This window comes from Periplaneta americana, chromosome 7, assembly GCF_040183065.1.
Source record: "Periplaneta americana isolate PAMFEO1 chromosome 7, P.americana_PAMFEO1_priV1, whole genome shotgun sequence".
NCBI classification, from domain to species: domain Eukaryota; kingdom Metazoa; phylum Arthropoda; class Insecta; order Blattodea; family Blattidae; genus Periplaneta; species Periplaneta americana.
Window position 1 is genome coordinate 67,130,141 of NC_091123.1, and position 24,350 is coordinate 67,154,490.

The following is a 24,350-nucleotide window of genomic DNA, read 5'->3' on the forward strand; positions in this document are numbered from 1 at the left end:
TTTAACGTACCAACGCTCTACCACTGAGCTACTCGGGAACTCTAACCGACACCGATCCAATTTTTCCCTCTATATCCACAGACCTCAAAGTGGGCTGACAGCCGTCAAGCAACCAACTTCGAGTGCACACTAACTCCGTGTGACTTAAATTGTGGTTTTCTGTTAACGAACAGTGACGTATTATGCAAATCAAGATTTCAGGTATAACTCCCTGTAAAGTTGATTTGAATAATTTCGAGGGAAAAATTGTTCCGGAGCAGGGTATCGAACCCGGGACCTTTGGTTTAACGTACCAACGCTCTACCACTGAGCTACCCGGGAACTCTAACCAACACTGATCCAATTTTTCCCTCTATATCCACAGACCTCAAAGTGGGCTGACAACCGTCAAGCAACCAACTTCGAGTGCACACTAACTCCGTGTGACTTAAATTGTGGTTTTCTGTTAACGAATTCTGTTAATTTCCCTCGAAATTATTCAAATCAACTTTACAGGGAGTTATACCTGAAATCTTGATTTGCATAATACACGTCACAGAAACAGAAACAGAAAACCACAATTTAAGTCACACGGAGTTAGTGTGCACTCGAAGTTGGTTGCTTGACGGTTGTCAGCCCACTTTGAGGTCTGTGGATATAGAGGGAAAAATTGGATCGGTGTCGGTTAGAGTTCCCGAGTAGCTCAGTGGTAGAGCGTTGGTACGTTAAACCAAAGGTCCCGGGTTCGATACCCGGCTCCGGAACAATTTTTCCCTCTAAATTATTCAAATCAACTTTACAGGGAGTTATACCTGAAATCTTGATTTTCAGTTACAGTGTTTATAAAACTTCGAGATAAAAATACTTCTAATGTTAATATAATATAAGTTATTTTGTATTTGTAATTCAAATGCTATTCTTTGAAGTATTTTGTATTTGTATTTGAAATACTTGGATGTCAGTATTTTGCCCAACCCTGCATATAGAATGATTGTGACATTCGTTCAGATCTTGTTTTTAGTAGACATAAATGGAATAGCATTAAACAACGCTTTATTCTTAATTCTTATAAATTATGATAGCGAGACTGTAGGTACGTTAAGTGCAGCTGGTGATTGAGATATGTGTTTCTAGAGGATTAATCTGGAATTGAAACTGAGCAGAATGGATTCACGCATTCAGGAGCTGCGGCAGACCATCAAAGAACAGAACGAGGATATAAAAGCTACGGAACAAAAGGTAAGGCTTCTCTCTGTGTACACAAAGAAAAATGTGGAATGATTTGTAAAGAATGGATTGAAAACTGCAAGTAAGGCTTCTTGAACACAGATACACGCACAAATAAGTAATATATCGCTATTTATAACTTCTTCTAAATGCTTCATATTACAAGATTTGTACACTAGTCGACGGCATTTTGGAAGGCGGTCGGCTGCTATGTGAGCCATAGTATTTCTGGTATGTGACGTCACAAGCTTGTACAGTATAACCTATCGGAATCAATCTAACAAGTACTTTCCAAGTTCGTTTGTTCACGTGTGAGTGTTTCAGTACATTGAATCATTAAAACTAACAAAACTAACATTTACTGAGTGTGTGTAAGATAAAATGGATGAAGAAACTGTAAAAAGACAAGTATTGCAAAGACAGGTGCGGGAAATAGTGTTTAAAGTGTATAATTATTTTAAAAACATTGACGAGCAGAACACTGCCTGCCATAATGATGATGGCTGCAATGTTGCCAACGTGCAACAAACGACTGCAGAATCGTGTGGTGTGGAATTGAGAATTGTGCAAAGAATATTGTTAGTGAAAGAGGATTTTTCTGGTGTCATGCTTACAGTAATCAATGGCTAAGGTCATTATTGTCTTTCGATAATTTAAATTCTTTCCTGCACTATTTTATTGCACGTGCACGTGAAGTACGATGTGGCAATGTTGTACACTGCCTTGCTCTCGCTGTCTGTCTCTCTCAATGCAAACGCTAGCAGACGACCGTCTTCCAAATTGCTGTCAACTCTAGTCGCCTGGAATCTGAAAGCATTGCGGCTGTTAGCTTCGTATGTAAAACAGAGAGTACGCATGCTCGAGCATATACCTATAGTACTGCTTCTACCCGTCGCATGACGTCACTCGTGCTTGCAGATCCCAGGCAGGAAGTGTACTGCTCTTATTAATTTGTCGTTCATAGCAAACTAATACTCTTCATTCAATGCCAGCACATTCACTTTCACATTTTTGTACACACATGATCGAACACTAATGCATGTTCTATAAAAGGGACAAGACACTCTTAATTTTATTCCATAGTAGGAAACAGTCCAAACATGTCTAAACTATATTGTTATTTCCATTGTTAAGGGTAGACATCGTTGGTTCGTTCATACGAATTTCGAGATTATTTAAGTTGTCTTTGTTTTTAATTACATCATTAGATCAAACTCGTATTGATGATATAAACGCTAACTGCAGGATACTATAAATGGTAAAGTTTATACTACTTTCCTTCAGAGTTGTCAGGTCCCTAAGTTTTGTTTTTTCTCCAGATTTTACCGTACAGCTTATATTTTCATTTTTACTAAAATAATTTATTTCGTTTCACATCCGTTCATAAAACATTTAAACTCGTGACTTTGATGAAAGATAAAGTCGAACAAAGAATAACAGATTATTTCTTCGGAAATGCAGACAAACAAATTTTAAAATCTGTCACAACTCTCATAATAAAATGAATGAATTTTGCCAATTTTACTCTGTCTGTTAGTCAAATTCCAAGAGCTAGTCTCTAGGACTGGATACCAAACATACGTAATACAGCTCCCAATTTCATTGCTTCCCCTGAAATTTGTGCCAGAAATACACCCTAGCTCTGAAACGTTGAGTTCCATAATGTATCATACAGAGTAAAACTCCAAAAACTTCACATTACACTTGTACCTTGTTTGCTATTTCAGCTTGCAGAAATAAATATGCAAATATATCAGCAGCAGTTGGATACCAAAGTATTAACACAAAAATACAAGAAGAAGTTTCTAGCGGAGGTAGAAAAGGGTGAACGCGAAATGAAATATATGTTACATAAGCAAGAGGCTGAAGTGAAGGTTAGTACATACCTGTAATATCTCCACTTATCACAAAAAGAATTTAAAAGATAGACAGTTCTTATACATGTATACATTTCTATTTGTAACGAACAACATAGTTTTCAAAGAAGAGATTAAACAGCTTTTTTGTGTGATAGCTGTCTGAAATATACGATGGAAACATCCAATTTAATAACAATTTGTAGCTTCAGAGTCATTGAAACCTCAAACTTTCACTAGGTGCCGTACCTAAGTCTGGATTTTGAATCCTTCAGAAATGAATTTTTTTTTCAACATTGCAGTTACTTGTTAGGTTGGTAATATTAAATCATTTCTTAAAAATGAATCAGGAGTAACTTATTTTATAATTAACATTATAGGGAATGTAAAACACTTGGAAATATTTCTTCATTTTTAATACTTTCAATAATTCTTTAGCATTATTTCCATAATACTCGAGACAGATAATTAACATTCTCATTAATTATGCTTTCATTAGTTTGTCAACAAGGTGATGCTAGATTTAACATCATTAAGAATATGTTTGTAAATGAGTCAAGAAACTGAATAAAGCAAGTCATCGTAGATTATTTTCTAAAATCGTAATGAATTATTCCTGAACAGATGAAGCTTAGTCTTGCTAAAATTTATTATGATTAAGAAATTGGACAGGTGATCTGAACGTATTTAGATATCCCACAATATATTCATTTAACTATTGCTCCATTATCTCCATTTTGTTGTAACAGCATGGGAGTAGCATCTACTTTCTTACAATGAAAACAATACTTAAGAGATGCATTGGGCAATAGTAGTTAGTGATATAAAAAAGAAAAAGACCAACGTCACAATGGCGAGATAGGCTAATCGTGTATTATTGTCAATGCAGTGTTTAGTCTGTAGTGTTGTCAACTGTATCTTGCACTCATTTTTCGCGATATTGGTTTGAAATAATCCTTGTTGTAAGGATTAATTTTACCTCTTTTAGGCAAAAAAGGCGTAAGCTTCACTCACGCCTTTCCTGCATTCACCTCAATCATCATGCAAGAACTCCTACTACCGGTACAAAAAAAATTACACTGATGAAAGAGCATAGGATTTAATTAGAATTGACGTTTACTGTATGAACGATATGGTGGTTATAGATATACGTATAGAAATAACACATTTACTATGTAACTGTACAGGAAAAATGCACGCTTAATTCCATTTTAATATAATTATTATATCGAAAGACAGCATTAAAAAAAAGTTCTTGATGAGGTGGGGTCAATTTTTCGTTTTCCTTGAATCCATAATTGTGCATTGTTCCCTCTAGACTCTAGATTCCCTCTAGACTCTAGAGTGATTATGTAATAGGCTACGAAAGTTTTTTTTTGTCTGAATAAATGCCATAATCTTCTGAAACGTCGAAAATAAGATTATTATTGTTGATATATAATCTTCTGAAACGTCGAAAATAAGATTATTATTAATAATAGATTAAATGGCGATCTTACTCGTGTTAATTATGTAAGCATGTGTGGCAATATGAAATATACAGACACACTAAAACACACCCTAATCAAATTCTTAACACACAGATCAATTTCAGAACACACACACTATTTGACACAACAGGCAGCGAAGTTGAGATAGCACAGTGATCTATAATAGTAGGCTGTGAGGATGGTGTCAAGTAGCACCGAAACAGCTGTAAGCCACACATGCTTATATAATTAAAACGAGTAAGATCGCCATTTAATCAATTATTTATATTAAAGTGTTAATAGTAGTGTACGAAAGATTCAACATGGATTATCAAGATTATTATTGTTGATAATATGTTAATGTTGTTACATTAATATCATTTTTATTGTTATTGTCATCATTATTTTTTATCATCATTATCATCATCATCATCCTTAATAGCAGAGTTGCAAAGTATAAAAAGAATATAGGCCTACACTTCAGGGGATCCCCCCACACTGTGGAATTGAGGGGAGTGAATTAGCTGATCAACTAGCAAAAAGGGTGTTCAGATAATAGCTACACCTAAGCAGCCCCAAGCATTCCACAATGTGAAGCTGCTTATCAATAGAAAATTTAAAGAGGTGCATCAAGATCTTATTAACCGAAGCAAAGACACTATTGCCAACCAAACAAGGAAGGAATCTGTAGCAGCATTCCGCATAGGAACAGTCTACGATCTTCTAGCAGAGCATCTTCATTGACTCTCTGTTCTTTCCTCACAAACATGTGTTCTGTGTAAAGATTCCAACAGTGGCATGAGCTGGGATCATACAGGGTTGTTTCCGATCTCTGATAACGAATTTGAATGACATGTGCATCAGGAATCACACTGACACCTGAATTGTGACGAGAGATGACAGACCAGTACCGGTAGTGAGTGATTTGATAATATAATTAGAGTGCACAGTGTATCACAGTAGCAATGCCCAAGAAAATCAAGTTTTTTTTTGAGAGGGGTACATAACAACTCTTTCCGATACATACAGTTACGTGAAAATCATATGAGCCTATAAAAAACGTGATTCCGTTATTTCCAAGAAAGGCATCTTGTGTGTACCAAATAAGACTGGCAAAGCTCGGGTGGGATTAATTCCAGAGTGGAAAAAGCAAGCAAATCCACCCCCTGTCACAAGTCACCGCACCCCAAGAGATGATACAAATTAATAAAATTGCATTCGAGCTTTACCAATCTTATTAAGGACACGATGCCTTTCTTGGAAATAACGAAACCTCGTTTATTGCAGGCAGTGGCGGTGCGCCAATAAGAGCACAAAAGCACGTGAACACCTTGTTTCCATTAATGCACGACTAGTTTTATTACTTAATACTGTATTGAAATAGTGGGAATGTATAATATCAGAATCGAGTATTTTAAACTTCCTGCAGTTTGAATAAACTTCTTATGTAAACTTGGCAACATCCGTTCACGTACAAGCCGTGCTCTTTCCAAGAAGGTTACAGGAATTTCACGCATGCGCAGGAGAAAATTGTCTTTCGCTCGCTAATGACTCGTCAAGAGCACAAATTGTTAAGTGAACAGTGAATCTATCCTACAGATGTTAGGTGCATAGATGCTGTTGTTCACGTGCTATATCTCGAGGAAGAAATTTAATAGTATGTATTCTAGCCGGTTGGTGTCAGCATGTCACTGTCGGAACGTTTACTTTATGTGGATGTGTGTACAGTGCTGCTGCGAGAGTGTAGTTTGTGAATTACTATACTTCAGTGTCAGCATAATAGCATAGTTTAGCTTTCAAACACGTGTTGACTGAATGTACTGGTGGTATGAATTTAAGTACCTGTATGGTAGTGTATAATATTTAAGAATAATATTTACGAATAATATTTACTGGCATGTATTTATAGTAATCAATCTATGTAAATGGGATTACAGTACTGGTATAGGCTATAGTGTATCAGTGTGTTGTGAACCAAAATATATTACTGAACACACGCTTTTGTAAATAACAGCATTGTGGTATGTACAGTATTCATTTTTAACAAACGTAAACAATGAACTCTGTTCAAGTAATTTGGAGCAGTAATGAACTGGGTAAACTGGCTTACCAGAAAAAAATTGGAAATAAAAAGACTGGGTTTCATCATCATCATCATCATCATCATTATAATTATAATTATAATTATAATTATTATTATTATTATTATTATATGTTCTTTTGAATTTATATACGGTTTTTTCGATAGTCAAACATTGGAATCATGACATTTTATATTAGGCTAAACGTACAATTTAAAATTCTCTTCGATTTTGGAACACAAAATTGTGAACACACATAATATTTTATCACGAGCCGCCACTGATTGCAGGCTTCTTTTATTTTCACTTAACTGTACTTGGCATTGGAAAGGGTCGTAATGTACCACTTCCAAAATTTCTGCTGTGAGTTGCCGTGCACTCTATGATATAACTCACTACTGGTCTGTCATCTTGCGTCACAGTTCAGCTGTCGTGTGACTCCTGACGCACATGTCATTCAAATTCGTTATCAGAGATCGGAAACAACCCTTATAATTTATTATTATTATTATTTATTATTATTATTATTATTGTTGTTTACATCATCTGATACTAACTGCTTTCAGGAATCGGCAAAAGAGACTTCGAAAACGCTTTCAAAGTTGAAATGCGTTCTAAATAATGGGTCTGCATTCTCTTCTACAAGCTCATCTGATAGTGACTTGTACCAACATGGTCAAGGATCAGTTATTCGGCCACCTTACATATCTCCTCGAGCCCTTTCCACATTATTCGATCAGTCTTCTTCTTCTGAAGAAGAAGAAGAAGAATTACTGAAGGTAAATTTGTGATACAAGTTTTTGCATGAACATTATATTGCATGAATAAGCCAATTACTCGCTATTGTCTGTATCAGTTTGTCTTCCGCATACTTCCAGTTGTTGGTGCAGAATTGAAGTTGTGCAGAATTACATTTAAAATAAATTGCTGATAAATCAAACTAACTTATTAATTCATAAGTTTTAAATGACAACTGATCTAAATGACATTGAAATTGAAGACCTGAGAATGAAAAGTGGATAAAGACCATTTTTTATGAAATTGAGATTTTAATGCAAAACGCAACTACTGAGTGTTCAGTTCAAAGTGTGTCATGGCTCGCTGTATGCCGTCATCTGGCTAGTCGATGAGCCTAGAGAATTCAATCTTCCTACACTTCCGCAGAGGTGTATAACCTATGTGTCAGAGAAGTTACCTAGCAAGTACGGCGTTCATTCTGAAGAATATGTGCGGTAACGCCGGTAGTGGCAGGAATGTGAACTGTTTGGAAACATGTACTGAGGTGGGTTTTTTCTTACTGTCGGGATATAGGGAGAGAGTTAAGACGATTAGGGTACATACACGTTGGAGCAATGATAAACGATAAAAGAAACTACATAGCGGCTCTTTGGTATTATCAAAGAATCAAGTGTTCATATCGGAGCAACGAGGACGCGGGAAGCGAACATTTTGATTTATCAATAGAAAATATTCTATGCATCCACTTAATGAAAGAAGATTATAGGAAATACCAGCTGCTAAGTTCAAGGTTAATATAACTTAAATACGTACAAAATTAAATCCGTTTCTCATCTCAAATATAGTATAAATTCGTTGTGTTGTGATTGGTTCTTGTGATCACATAACATATGACGAATAAATACACAACTGATCAATTTGCCAATATCTACAATAATTAATTTAATATGCCGAAATAATAATACATCGATTAATATTCGGATATATTGATAACTACCGGTAATTATACAGATTAATATTATCTTAATCAGAGATCATATGAACGACAAGAGCGAAGAAAATTAAACTTTTCTTTTTCGTCGCTTTTATCGTGTATCTTCGCTTTTATTGTTACTCCAATATGCACACCTCAATGACAATGCATGCTTCACTTCTCTCTGATATAGCAGCGCTGCTTCTTTTATCTCCAACATGTACGTACCCTTACTTACATATTTGTTGACATTAACTTCGACGGACCACATGGACACTGAGCATTTGATTTGTGTTGTGGAATGTTGCCGTATGCAACCGATGATAACAAATACCCTGCGTACGACTTGCCCGCGCAAAACACAGTTCGAAAGAGATTATGGTAGCACACAGACCGTACAGACCGCCATCTGTTGCTACGACGTTCAAGTTATACCGTACACGTTCTCAAGTTCAGATTGAACGCCTTGATTAATAAGCAACTTCTCTGACATAAAAGCTGAAACTCGTTTCAGATCGCTGACTCTCAACAGTGACGTCATGACACACTTTGAAATGAACACCCAGTATAGCCCTTACTCCATCTACTGGCGTGAAATGATTGTCAAATACTTTGACAAAGAGAACTACATGGCTCTGAATGTTATCATTTTCTAGATTTCTACTTTTGTTGAGAAGGAGAAGTGGACAAAGACCAGACTTATCCTGTTCTCACTCTCAATGTGACAGCAGAGTAGCGTGATATGTACCTACAACAGGCATGTCTAATGTATGGCAATTTCTCTGAAATTTCGTGATTTTTCGGATGACCTTGTTGATGATTCAAGTTATGTTGTGACAGACTCAAGTGATAATGATAATGTTGTTCAGGAATCTCTTGTAAAGTTCAAGAAGCGATCTAAAACTATGGAAAATGGAAAATTAAAGGAAAACTTACCATCAATAGTGGACAAGCATGCATGTCCACCAGTGGAAAATTAGTTCCAAAACGTAACTCTGAGGACTGCTGCAAATGCAAGTGGCAATGTACACAAAAGTTTCCTGTAGATATAAAGAAGAGTATTCTTGACAGTTTTAATGACTTAAAAGACTAAATGTACAAGATGCATACTTGTTAGGTATGAGTTCAATGCTAAGGCAAGGTATGATATAATGTTATGCACTTCTACTATCTGAGTCGGCCTGGATGGCGCAGTCAGTAGAGTGCTGGCCTTCTGTGCCCGAGGTTGCGGGTTCGATCCCGGCCCAGGTTTATGGCATTTAAGTGTGCTTAAATGCGACAGGCTCTTGTCACTAGATTTACTGGCATGTAAAAGAAGTCCTGCAGGACAAAATTCAGACACATCGGCTATGCTGATATAACCACGGCAGTTACGAACGTCGTTAAATAAAATATAATTTATAATTTTTTCTACTATTAGAGTTTAGAATATGTAAAATCTTTGTATATTCAGGTGAAAATATTGCAGTGTCTGAGACGCAACATGCTCGTATCCGATACTTTTTTTGCTATGAAGAAATGAGTGCATGTGGCTGAAATTAATTTGGATTTAGCTGGAAATCTGTACGAATCGTCATTACCAAGAAATCAGAAAAAAAATGCATGATATTTTGAAGCTTGAGAAGTTCATTCCTTCAGTGTATAAATTATGGTATAATATTCGTGAGTAGGTGTTTATATTAATAAAAAGGACATAGATATGGACACAGTCAAAATACTAGCATATAAATATATGTTTCCTATTCTTTTAACCAACTGCAGACATTATTATTTTGGCAAATAGTATTTACATTTACATACACATTTTGTCTTGAAATAATTTGAATTCTTCCTTGGAGTATGAGAACTGGATACGTTTATTCTTATATTTGTTGAAAATAATATAAAGGGAATTATTTTATTTTTACTATAATGGCATAAAATGATTACTCTTATAATGTTAAAACATATTTTAAGTGGAGTTATTCATGTAGCTAGTGTTTAATTTCGCATTTTTGTCATTTTGTATTGAAAGAAATTAGAATTTTCATTGAGAGTGAGAACTGGATAACTCCATTGTCCTTTTTTTTATTAATTGTTCATTGGAGATTCAATTAATGTTTACTTTAATGGTATAAAATGTTAAAAGATGTCCGAAACTGTTCAGTGACTATTAAAAAATTTATTGAATTTTGAAAAAAAATGAAGAAAATGGTTTTTCTCGATTATTTCAAAACTACTGTCTTGGTCTTTATCCACTGATCATTCTCAGGTCTTCAATTAAAACTATCATTTCATTCGTTCATGATGAGTTATTGTTACTGTCACATGGTGTTAGTGCAGGTATTTGTACTGAATCACTGCTGTATAAATTTGTCGAATTTTTTGTATCTTTTTTTATTCCAATTAGCATCTTTCTCTTTGCTTTTTTTTTAAGAATCTGTGGCACATCGAAAAGTGGCTTAGATTTTACTTATTATAATATCAAATACTGGCACGACTGTAAAAATTAACTGCTCTATTACTCTCTTGTTTCTGAAAGAATTCACCACTTACACTTAAGACTCATGGTGAATTAATAAGTACATACTTTCCTGTTACATAAGCCTACCAGCCATTTACAACCGGTGTTCCGCGAGAAAATGAAAATGGTAAAGGTTGTCGTAGCAAAAAAAAAAAAAAAAAAAAAAAAAAAAAAAAAACACAAAGTTAACTTTCAATGAACACGGCACAAGTAAACATTGACTACACGTAGTGTAGGTGTGCGATTGGCAGAGAAGAGAATGACTGACGCACTGCCAGGGTTTCCAGTTCAGTAAACTTAGAATATCGTACCAACCTTGAATTGAATTTGAATTTGAGGGAAGGGACACTACGATCCAGTACAGCGACCTTATTAGATCTATTGTGCTGATCCTCAAGCTAAACACATTCCCAAACACACACTGGTTGACCACAATAAGGTTCGCTGCGTGCCCAGGTTCTGAGCAGACAATCCCACTCGTTCCTAGGCTAGCCCCCCCACCCCATGCGTCGCCAGCTGGCGTTCGGGAAATTCTATGAATGACGACGGAATGGAGAAATGTTGATGGAATGATGTAGAATAGGGTGTATCGAATTTTTCTTTTTTTCGAAAAGTGAAAGTGGCTAGTGCGGAAAAGTTGTAACTTGTGACAGAAAGACAGCAGAAAAAAAGAAAATAGTAATTCGACAATATCCTGTGTCTCCGCATCAGCTCTAAAGTTTCGCGAGCCTAATGCTCTGTGTGTTTTCGTTTTTTTTTTTTTTTTTGCAGCTCTTCATTTTTATCTCTAAATTTACACTCAGAAATAACCCAACGCTCACCATGAGGAGGTGACTGCACTCAGTGTTGCCATACCTACTGATTTAGCAGGAGATTTCCTGTTTTTCCATTGAATCTACTGCTCTACTGATTTTTTTTGTCAAAAGTCCGAATTTTTCCTGTCTTTTTGGCAAGTTGCAGTCACCTAGTTCTACACCCGGATTTTCAATTCATTAGTTTAGTACACAAACCATGCCACCATGTCTTATTTTTGCATCTTATACACAAGTCAAACAATGTTTGCATTTGTCTCCCTGCTCCTAACTCGTTAGCGTCGCCACAATGATGCTTACAAGAAGCAAGGTGTCGCTTCTCGGTTGGAGTCCAGCGGCAGATTATATCAGCACAAGGCACATGTTTTATACACTTGGCTCAGAGTTATGTCCCTCTCCAATCCACTCGATAGTTTAAACATAATTACAAAATGATATTAGAGAACGAATGTTTGAAGCTTTACCACGAAAGGATGCACACCCTCCTCCAAACACACACACTCAGGTATATAATCTTCATGTAACATAAGCATGTGATATAAGTTATTTCATTATTGTTTTGGAGAACAAGGGAACAGAAGAAAACCGAAATTTATTCAGTAGTGAAATTTGTTTCTGATTGTATGCACGTGAAATAGTGAGAGAGTGAAGTGTAGGTAATTGTGTTACATATCTTGCACAGTGATCTTTTAAAATGAGTGAAAGTGTCCCAGCAAGAAAGAAAAGTAAATACTCCCAGAATATTATAAATCAGAGTGGGAAAACGATGAACAGTTTAAGGGTAGTTATGCAAAAGCAAGAAAAGGGATAATTTTTTGTCTGTTACAGTTGCAGCTAATGCAGTACTGTATTTAATATCACCTTTAAAATAAATCTTGTTCTATCGAAAATCGTTTGTGAATATACGAAAAACTCCTGATTCATACATTTTAATGCGAAACATTGTCAATAAGACATTGCTACGTAAAAACAAAATAGCATGCGCTGAGTAGAGATGACAGTAATTAGCCCTATATTTAGCAAAATTGTTCCATTTCATTGGTTAGGGATGTGCTATATAGTAATATAACATATCTTTCTTACAGTACACGGTTTTGTAATTAATAATATAACACAAAGAGGAAATTCATGTTTATTAATCTACTGTAATCTCCTGTTTTTTTCGATGATTTTCTCCTGATTTTCGTGAGTAGGTCGTGGCAACACTGACTGCACTTCCAGCTCCATTCCTTCCACCCACCCTTAGCAGTTTACTGCGGTGTAAAATGTTAGTTTCATACTGCATAGTCAGATTTCGTTTCGAAGCATGGAATTTCTTTTCTTGATCGCAGTCTTCCTCGAGTGTATCGATCTGTAGCTTCTTGTCCAAACATCGATTTACTTGCATCAGTTACAACTTTTACACATCTTTCAACGACCTGAGTGTGACATGACAGATCTGTAACTTCTGCCCCAGGTATTACGGCTTTCGCAATTAAAGCCACGTTTCTCCTCAACACGCCTGTCCTGAAGGTAATTTTGGTAGAGACAAGCGAGCCTAAGCAGCAGAAGTCTTCGATTTGAAGTCAGAATCCGCACTGCTTCACTGCTGTTCCGAGTGGCCGAAGGTGAAGACTCAGAGCTTGTAACCGACATCTGTTTTTCTCTTCCTCGGAATCGAAGTCTCATTTCTTCAGATCGTTGGCGAATGAGCCTCTTCCCTTTTCTTTCTTTCCTCTGAAGTAGTGTCTTGGTCGTCATAATGCTGATATTGTCAATTATCATATTTTGTTCATTTCTATTAAAAAGGATAGTTCTATCGATGGAACTTTCCTACTTCACCCACATTCACAGAGGCTTCCCGAGTCCGAATATTTACAAGTGCATAAATCAAACAGATTTCGAGTTTTATTAATAAAATCCTGCTCATGCGCCCTTGGGGTTGACCCACTTCGTTTGTATGATTTGAGAATATTCTGATATTTACTATGGTATAATTTTATCCATACATCTTGATTACACAACTTTTAACACTGTATCACTTCGGAATATGTATGGTAGGACTTTCCTGTGTTAAATTTCAACGTACCTCGTTTACATGTTTCGACCTATTTATGGGCCATCTTCAGAACTGGTCGTTGTTGGCCTTGGCACCACTTGTTCTGTTTCCTGTGAGGGTGTGTTCCTGTGGTATAGTGTAGAGTCAAAGAGTGTGTGTGTTTTGAAGTTGAGTTGTGTGCTGAGAATTTCGTTGGGATGTGTTTTTGTGTGTCTGTATATTTCATATTGTTCTAGTGTGTTGAGTTTCTGCCTTTTTGGTTGGATAATTTTATCATTTGCACTACTCTACGCTTGCTGATGGCAGGAAGACAAGCTGCTGTTTAAACCTCGGTAAGTTTGACAGCAGTTTGATGCGGGTCGACGTCGTTGTTGTTGGTCGTCGTCGCCCTCGGCTGCCAGCTCCGAAATATGGAAAATATCTCGAGGATGACACGTCGATGTCAATAATTAACTACGTACACTGATTAATTTGGGCGCCAGCCTCCTCGAGATTACTCCGGTAGAGGATGAGGTTCCCAGGTCAGCTGCAAAACGGTCGGGACATGGGGTTTGGGAGACGTGCTCGTAGGTTGAAATGATGTAGGCGCACACCAGAAGTTGTTGGTAAGAACTATGAAAGCGTTTATTATTACTATGTGTTCGTTTCAGATTAGCAGAAATGCGCGTCCAAGTGTATAATATCTCGCTCTCACTTCCCGCAAGTTGGTATACTAATTTCTGAGTTCACGTAATTATATATTTTGTACTATAAAACACCAGTAATATAACGGACAGTTGATAACGTGATGAGAGGAAAGAATTCAGACTTATAATAATAATGCAACACACGACTTCTTACTACACCCACTAAAAAAATTCTAAGTCCGTAAATTGTTATACTTCCGAGTTAGGTTTGCCGAGAATATGTGGAGTTCGACCTCTCCGAACACTGTCTATCTGCCTTCTCTCTGCCTTCTGTCTATCTGCCAAATCTATCCCCTACTTTCAACCACCAAACATAGAATTTTGCCCTCCTATCTATATATCACGTGTCTCTATTAAGAATCCTGATTGGCCATGATTACACTTACGTCACTTAAGACGCGTTCTTCAAAAATTGTTCGTTAACTAGAACATCCCCCTACTTCCGGCGTCCTGCCAATTCTCTGACATATACCAGATCATCTCTTGTGGAACCTGGCTTGGCGTCATCTTACTGACCACCCGCAGGCAAAGTCCATACATTCCCTCATCAGTCAACTCCACGCCTGGACACATGTTTCCTGTCAGCCTGGCTTCCTTTCGGCCTTCCTGTCCACCTGTTACTTCCGTCTCAGATTTTGAAACTAACTTACACGTCCATGCTTCTTACTATCCATATAAGAATATTAACACGAAATACTAATCTAATGAAAATCTCATCCTATACGAGGAACCGTCTCAAATGCCCTCTCATAACAAAGAATATTCCCAAGGGAATATTTGTTGTTATGAGACGCCCCAAAAAAATACCTTCGCTACTAGTCTCCGGTGTCCCCTAATTAGTCACACTTGGATACACCTTTTGCTAAGCTTGTAAACAATGTACAAATTTACACTTACAATTATTACATATTTACAACTATTCACATGTATTAATCTATATACACACCTCACGCCTGCTTACATCTCACACGTCAGTTTAACTGACCTCTACCTGACATATATACAGCATCCAATCGTAACATTCAGGACACATCCGAATACAATGGCGCTCTCTCACTCACATTCATGATCGGTTCCTTGATACATACTTATACTTATAACATAGAAATAAGAATTATGAACCACAATAAAAAAATACGCTAAATAATACACAATACATTTTAAAATACCAATTAACCCTTTATATCATACTTCATACATTAGCTTCAGCCTTGAAAACACATTTACATTCATAAAACCGAAATAATTATTACCCAGAATCAAAATTATACCAAACGATACATAATACTTCTGAAATACTAACTGCCTCTATTTATCATATCTCATACACTAGCTGCAACCTTGAATACACATCTCGAATAACGTCCCCTCAATATAGAGGACAACTTTATGTCTCGAACTAAAAATGAGGGTTTGGCACTTAATATTGATTCTAAAAAATGGATACATATTCAAATCGAATCATTCAACCTCTGCAGATGAATGAACATAAATTAAGTTAATTAAAAAAAAATATTCTATCATTATCATTAATCATTATTAATTCTTATTAATATCATCTTTAAATTATGGCCACAGGGAATACTACTTATCGCGTGATCTTATAAGAAAACACACAAAAACAACTAATTCTGAAGGTGGCAAAAAGAAAACAAAAGTAACAAAAATTTTTCCCAAGGAAACATTTTCAGTACTGAAATCAGTTCTTGGTTCTAGTTGCTTATACCGCTCAAATACTACATGCACAAAGCAAACACATTCTTATTATTATTTTTTTTTTTATAATTAAAATCATATTATTTTCAACTTTACACAAATTCTCGTTTATTAACCTGGTACGTCGCCTGGATGTCTATCATGAATCGGATCGTCATTCTCCGAATGGGATCGTCTGCGGCCTTCCTCATAGTATGTCATTGTGCCATTCTTAAATTGACAGTTTACACGTGGAGACACACTTCTCCTCACATTAAATCTACCAGCATGCTTCCACTTAACTTTTTCTCCTCCTGCAGAAAAATGAGGCCTCCAATAGCCCTTCCTATATTCACTTCTTTGATCGTTGCAGTACCGCTTCCTATTGTTAGAAAATCGGTTCACAAAATACCGCGTGTCATTATTGTAGGGTTGTAAACCATGACCGCCAGCACTGTGTGGCCGATCCCTGCTCCAACCGTCATTATGGTCATTGCTTTTGTACCCTCTGTGGGGTGGGAAGGCTTCTTCTGCCCTCCGCCCCATGTTTGTGATGGTTTCCGCATTCTCTTTCTCAAGTCCACTATAGCTCCCAAACTCATCAAACTTTTCGATTACTCTATTTACTTGCTCCTTGAATGCTCCATAACTTTCTAACACCTGGCTCTCTAGACTGATACTATTCTCGGTTAACCTATACTCCAATTCATTATTATTCTCATCGATATTATCGTCCAATCCATTAATATCCATATTTATTTTACTTTCCACCTCATTATTATTTTCGGCTACCTTAATATTCAATTCCTCAATATTCTCATTAATACCCTCAGCTAATTTACTCTCCACTTCATTACTATTCCCTGCTATCTTATTATTCAATCCATTAATATTCTCGGCTAACTTATCTTTCAGTTCAGTACTATTTTCATCTTGTTTCTCTTTCAACTCATTGATATTCACAGCTAATTCAAATTCCACTTCGTTACTATTCTCAGCTAGTTCATTACTCAATTCACTAATATTCTCAGCTAACTTATCTTTCAGTTCAGTACTATTTTCATCCAGTTTCTCTTTCAATTCATTAATATTCACAGCTAATTTAATTTCCACTTCATTACTATTCTCGGCTACCATATTATTCAATTCATCAATATTCTCTTCTAATTTATTATCCAATACATTACAATTTTCATCTAGATTATCTCCCAATTCATCAATATCCACAGCTAATTTACTGCCCACATCATTACTATTCTCAGTTATCTTACTATCCAATTCACTAGTATCCACAATTAATTTACTTTCCACTTCATTACTATTCTCGGCTCTCTTATTATTCAATTCACCAATATCCTCAATCAATTTACTTTCCACTTCTTTATTATTCTGGGCTATCTTATTATTCAATTCACTAATATCCTCAATTAATTTACTTTCCACCTCATTACTATTCTCGGCTACCTTATTATTCAATTCACTAATATCCTCAATCAATTTACTTTCCACTTCATTACTATTCTCGGCTACCTTATTATTCAATTCACTAATATCCTCAATCAATTTACTTTCCACTTCATTACTATTCTCGGCTACCTCATTATTCAATTCACTAATATCCTCAATCAATTTACTTTCCACTTCATTACTATTCTCAGCTATCTTATTATTCAATTCACTAATATCCACAATTAATTTACGTTCCACTCCATTACTATTCTCGGCTATCTTATTATCCAATTCACTAGTATCCACAATTAATTTACTTTCCACTTCATTACTATTCTCGGCTACCTTATTATTCAATTCACTAATATCCTCAATTAATTTACTTTCCACTTCATTACTATCCTCGTCTACCTTATTATTCAATTCACTAATATCCTCAATTAATTTAATTTCCACTTTATTACTATTCTCGGCTACCTTATTATTCAATCCATTAGTATTCTCAATTAATTTACTTTCCACTTCATTACTATTCTCGGCTATCTTAATATTCAATTCACTACAATTCCAGACCAGCATAGATTCCAATTTCCTATAATTCTCGGCTACTTCATTTCTCAAATTAACGAACTGGCTCTCTAGCCTGCTACTATTCTCAGCCATCTCACTCTTCAAATTATTACTAGTTTCTATCATTTCGTTCCTCATCTGATTCATCTGCTCCAATATCCGCTCTAACACATTATTCGACATGACATTGTCCGAACCTAGCGAACTTTCTTTATCTTGGCTAGTACTCGTCCCTGCTGTAGTCTCCATTTTTCCACTTTTAGTTTGGCTCCTTAGCAACATGTAATATATAATATATCCTCAACAATTCCCCTTAAACTCAAAAAAAACAAAATAAACCCTACCAAAATGAATTACACACATGTACATATATATGGACACAACAATTGAAATGAAACCCTTTATGCTTACGTATCGACGTCTTCTAGGTTACGCCTGGGTGATCGTCTCCCCCACCGTCCATCATTGTTCTCAGCTGTTTGGGGTCTGCATGGTGTTGTGGCTGTCGGTCGTTGACACTGCATGATACTGCAAGCTGCTCTACTAACACTGCGTCGGCTGTCGGCCCTCGCGTCGATCCCCGCTGCGATCATTGTTGCCATCAGCCGCATTAACCCTGCGTCGGCTGTCGGCTCTCACGTCGATCCCCGCCGCGATCATTGTTGCCATCAGCCGCATTAACCCTGCGTCGGCTGTCGGCTCTCACGTCGATCCCCGCCGTGGTCATTGTTGCCATCTCGTGCCCCACGTTGGGACGCCAAATTTGATGCGGGTCGCCGTCGTTGTTGTTGGTCGTCGTCGCCCTCGGCTGCCAGCTCCGAAATATGGAAAATATCTCGAGGATGACACGTCGATGTCAATAATTAACTACGTACACTGATTAATTTGGGCGCCAGCCTCCTCGAGATTACTCCGGTAGAGGATGAGGTTCCCAGGTCAGCTGCAAAACGGTCGGGACATGGGGTTTGGGAGACGTGCTCGTAGGTTGAAATGATGTAGGCGCACACCAGAAGTTGTTGGTAAGAACTATGAAAGCGTTTATTATTACTATGTGTTCGTTTCAGATTAGCAGAAATGCGCGTCCAAGTGTATAATATCTCGCTCTCACTTCCCGCAAGTTGGTATACTAATTTCTGAGTTCACGTAATTATATATTTTGTACTATAAAACACCAGTAATGTAACGGACAGTTGATAACGTGATGAGAGGAAAGAATTCAGACTTATAATAATAATGCAACACACGACTTCTTACTACACCCACTAAAAAAATTCTAAGTCCGTAAATTGTTATACTTCCGAGTTAGGTTTGCCGAGAATATGTGGAGTTCGACCTCTCCGAACACTGTCTATCTGCCTTCTCTCTGCCTTCTGTCTATCTGCCAAATCTATCCCCTACTTTCAACCACCAAACATAGAATTTTGCCCTCCTATCTATATATCACGTGTCTCTATTAAGAATCCTGATTGGCCATGATTACACTTACGTCACTTAAGACGCGTTCTTCAAAAATTGTTCGTTAACTAGAACATCCCCCTACTTCCGGCGTCCTGCCAATTCTCTGACATATACCAGATCATCTCTTGTGGAACCTGGCTTGGCGTCATCTTACTGACCACCCGCAGGCAAAGTCCATACATTCCCTCATCAGTCAACTCCACGCCTGGACACATGTTTCCTGTCAGCCTGGCTTCCTTTCGGCCTTCCTGTCCACCTGTTACTTCCGTCTCAGATTTTGAAACTAACTTACACGTCCATGCTTCTTACTATCCATATAAGAATATTAACACGAAATACTAATCTAATGAAAATCTCATCCTATACGAGGAACCGTCTCAAGTTTCATGAGCGATGTCTTTTATTGAAGGGTGTTTTCCACCTAGTTCATTTGTCTTTAACTCTCTGATCCAAAGAAAATGTGTTACCACATCCTTATAAGAGATTGGAAGTTGTGACTATCTTATCGGTCCTGGTGTAGCGAAGAAAGTACTCTCATCAACACGGCGAGTACAGAATTATTTTTTTTTCCACTCATGACAACGCGGGCATAAAAGCTATTACATCTACACTAAACCACTGATATGATGCACGATTTCACAGGAACAACAGCGATACAAACCTGGCCAGTGTAGCTTACCAAATACGACTACTGGGCAGACACTACCCTGACTGCCAGCATCCCTCTCTTGTCTCACTTAACCCTATTGGCAGCAAGAACATACTGGGCCAGACGCTTCCCTTCTGTACTCTATTAGCTCACTTTTAAAAGATCTGGTTGACGGGGTTAGCTGTATAGGTATGCAGACTGTCGTGTGCATTATAAATTCGAATCTTCAATATTGATGCGGAGACATAAGATATTGACTAAATTTAATTTTCTTTCTCCTGCAGTCTTCTTGCCATAAGTCGCAACTTTTCCGCACTAGCCACCTTCAGTTAAAAAAAAATTCGATACTACGTTAATATAGAAACCTAATATGGAGAAAATGGAGAATTCCAAGATAAACCCCAACCTTTTTCGCCACAAAGACCAAGCTTAAAAATGTGATTTTACTTTTTTTATGATAATAAATCTGTAGTTATGAATAACTGGTTTAGATTGTTCCACAGGATTTTAAATTACAACTTTTAGTTTGCCACATGTTGAGAAAGGTTGAAAAAAGGCTGCTATATACAGTAAATGCTACTTTTGTTATTATTGGTACTACTACTTATTAGTATTATCGTATTGGCGGCCGGGTAGCTCAGTTGGTAGAGCAGCTGGCTACGGACTGGAAGGTCCGAGGTTCGATCCCAGGTGGTGACAGAATTTTTTCTCGTTGCCAAACTTTCAGAATGGCCCCAAGGTTCACTCAGCTTTCTATAAAATTGAGCACCGGGTCTTTCCCGGGGGTAAAAGGCGGTCAGAGCGTGGTGCCGACCACACCACCTCATTCTAGTGCCGAGGTCATGGAAAGCATGGGGCTCTACCTCCATGCCCCCCAAGTGCCTTCATGGCATGTCACGGGGATACCTTTACCTTTATCTGTATTATTATTATTATTATTATTATTATTATTGTTATTATTATTACTTTGCAGGCTGAAACTCATCGTTCGCCAGCACAGCAACAGTCTCTGAAGTCTCCAAAACTTCTGCCTCAAAGAGGTAGTACAACAAATGCTGTAGCTTAAACAATTCTGTGGTAATATAACTGAAAGTCACTCGTTAACTTCCCCTCCATTAATGGATCTGTTAGAAAATACATTACAAATACCGGATTCCGTACTTGATTGATAGTAAGTTGCCATAAATTGGGGTGAATAGGACAGCATTCCTGTTCACCCCATTTTACGGCAACTTACTATTTTAAGTAATGCTATTTTTATTGTGAATACAACTGAGTAAATTTTAAAAATACTTAAAACTACTATTTCTAATAATGTTTGATTTTTGCAACGAAGTTTTTATGAACAGCCTATAAGTTTGAAGACGTCATAGACACTTCAATTTTTCATTGGATTTTTATACAGGGTGTATAGTATGTTTGGAAAACGCGTGAGCGTGCTCCTGGATAAAAAATAAGAACAATTTCTTATATGAAAATTTGACAGAAAATGCTTATTTATTGGAGAAATGTTTTGTTCCCTTATTGTTGTGTCACAAGTACATGTTTGGAAACGTGTCATTTAACGTTTACAAAAGGTGCTCAATGTGTCCCCCTCTGCTGTTTACACATTCCTGAGCACGACGTACACATGTCTGGCGAGTTTGCTCAAACACCATGTTGTCATCACGGATCAATTGGCATGCATTTTCAACACGTTGCAATAGCTCTTCTGCATCATTCACTGGTGTAGCATAGACGACAGCCTTCAAGTGACTCCAAAGGTAAAACTCTAATGAGGTGAGGTCGGGTGATCTGGGTGGCCAAGGCACTGGACCACTGCGACCAATCAAAACAAAAACACAGTAATATGGTACAAAATCAAAACAAAAGCAATACAATAATATGAACAGACTTATGAAAACAAAAGCCACTATTACTATTTTTTCCAATAAATAAGCATTTTCCATCAAATTTTCATATAACGAATTGTTCTTATTTTTGATCCAGGAGCACTCTCACGCGTTTTTCAAACATAGTTATGACTTATCCTGTATACTAGTACTGTAAGTATACACAGAAAATGGCACACAGTGTACCGGTACTTTAAAGTTTTCAGTTTTTTTTTTTAAATTCAAAGTTCTTAATTGTTATGAACAATTTTAATTTCAAATTATTGACATTTTAAGTTACATCTTTTCATATATTGGTAGCTTAATTTCAGTAATTTAACTCAGTGATTCAGTATTCAAATTATTTATTGTACCCATAATTCACATCTTAAAATTCCCACATAATAAAGATTGTAACAGACGTGCTGGACGCAGTGCGTTTATTACCAAGAAATGTATAGAGATCTATGAACCAAGTGTAACAAATTCAAGTTTAAAAAAAGATTGAAATGCTGGAAACACTTTAATAAAACTTGTAGAAATTCGTACTATACTGGTACCAGTACATATTGGTACTGTAATGTTTGTGAGATGTTTCGTGGAGCTGTTCTCTGAATTGACCTTTGTATAATCACAGTCAAAGGTACTGGTATCTGTAATAAATTTGTCATATTTTATCACAACTTACAGCTTTGTTTATTTATAATCCATTATATCACCTGGAAAATAAATTAAACTTGCTTACATAAGAATTTAACATTCATTATTACAGTTTTCTTACACTGTGTAATATTCGCAATGAAGCTACATTTGCTTATTGTATTTATACAAAATGTTTTGATATTAGAAACAATGTTAGTTTCACCCTAGATCATATATGTAACAGATTGCTCATCCCTATGTTAAAATCGGCAGCACTTTGAAGAGAACAACTGCCAGGATCGCCACCTGTCCGACGTAAATGAACACGAGATGGCAGTACAGTCGCTAATGCAATTCAAAAGTTGAGTTTTAAGATGTTTTTTATTAAAAGTACCAGATCTCTTGGACCCTGGCCTTTTACAAAAATATGATTATACAAATTGAAATATAAATAGATAATTAAAGAAAATTGATTAATAAGACCGTCAAAGACGGAGGTATTTGTTTGAATTTGTTATGTCTCTGAGTAATGCAATTCAAATGGGAGTTATGACGTGACTCCTATGTAACAATTAGATGGCAGAATAGTAAACCTGACAAAAGTTATTACCGTCGAAGGCTATAAGGCTGAGCAATCTGGATATATATGATCTAGGGTTTCACACAGGTAGATCTGTATAATGTAAAATGTTAAAATGTGTTACACGTCTGTTGATACAATTTTGTACTAGTTTTAAAAATATGCACTATGTATAATATAAGGGTATAATTTACTAACACATTTTATTCTGTTTTTATTTGTAAATGTCTATCAACATAATTTTGACTATTAATTCAATCCTTAGATTATGTAAAGCAGTACACATTATCGGGTACCTGCTTAAAAATTATATGAAATAAATCGTAAGTTATATTGCAACAGACCTCCATGGTCTAATTGTAGAATAAAAAAGAAGAGAGAATCTTCGGTTCATACTTGGGACTAGGAACGTAGTAGTCGAGAAGACATAATGCAGAGATTCCTTGTTCCAAAATTTTCGGAGAAAAATGTTGAGTTTTTAATTTGCGTAGGTGTCTGCTAGTTTGGCAGTGTTCAAATTCGTTTCTGAGATGGGGACAAGCATAAGGTGAAATTCTGTGGTCTTAGTGATATGATAAATGATATCGTTGGTCCAATGCCAAAACCACGAATGTGCAAAATTTTGCATTTTCACCTAAGTGCACTTTCTGAGTCTGTGTGGTGTGTAGATTCTTATGCCAAAGTCACATAAGTGAATGATCATTCAATTCCGAGTTATTCGCAATTCTTAAAACACTTATGTACTTCCAGATCAAAATGTACAATGCCAAAGCAGCGAATGTGGCGCATTCGTGATTTTGGCACTGGACACCATAACAAACTAATAAGACAGCATTAACGAATGTGCTACATTCGTGATTTTGGCATTGGACTTGTAACAATGGAGCACACACATTCATTTATTTATTTTTACATTTTATTAATATCAGAAACAATGTGTGTGGTGCTATGTTGATTCCGTAATTATGTCATAAGTATTGTTGCACGTATTTCCAACAAATATACCATTATTTTTTACATTTTAGTACAAGTCGTTTGACTAATAAGGCTCAAAATGGAGTTAAGGAGAGATGC

The 24,350-nt window shown here is 36.5% G+C and overlaps 1 protein-coding gene across 1 annotated transcript in view; it reads left to right on the plus strand.

Annotated features, from left to right (window-relative positions):
• Positions 1 to 23,473, plus strand: part of LOC138703178 (kinesin-like protein KIF23) — a 68,939-nt gene extending 45,466 nt beyond the window's left edge. Inside the window, exons 9-12 of the mRNA XM_069830851.1 lie at positions 1,114 to 1,218; positions 2,934 to 3,080; positions 7,179 to 7,391; positions 21,157 to 23,473. Of these exons, the coding sequence (XP_069686952.1) occupies positions 1,114 to 1,218; positions 2,934 to 3,080; positions 7,179 to 7,391; positions 21,157 to 21,249 (558 nt within the window). The 3' untranslated portion in view covers positions 21,250 to 23,473. The remainder of the gene's footprint in view (positions 1 to 1,113; positions 1,219 to 2,933; positions 3,081 to 7,178; positions 7,392 to 21,156) is intronic.
• The last annotated feature ends 877 nt before the right edge of the window (positions 23,474 to 24,350 follow it).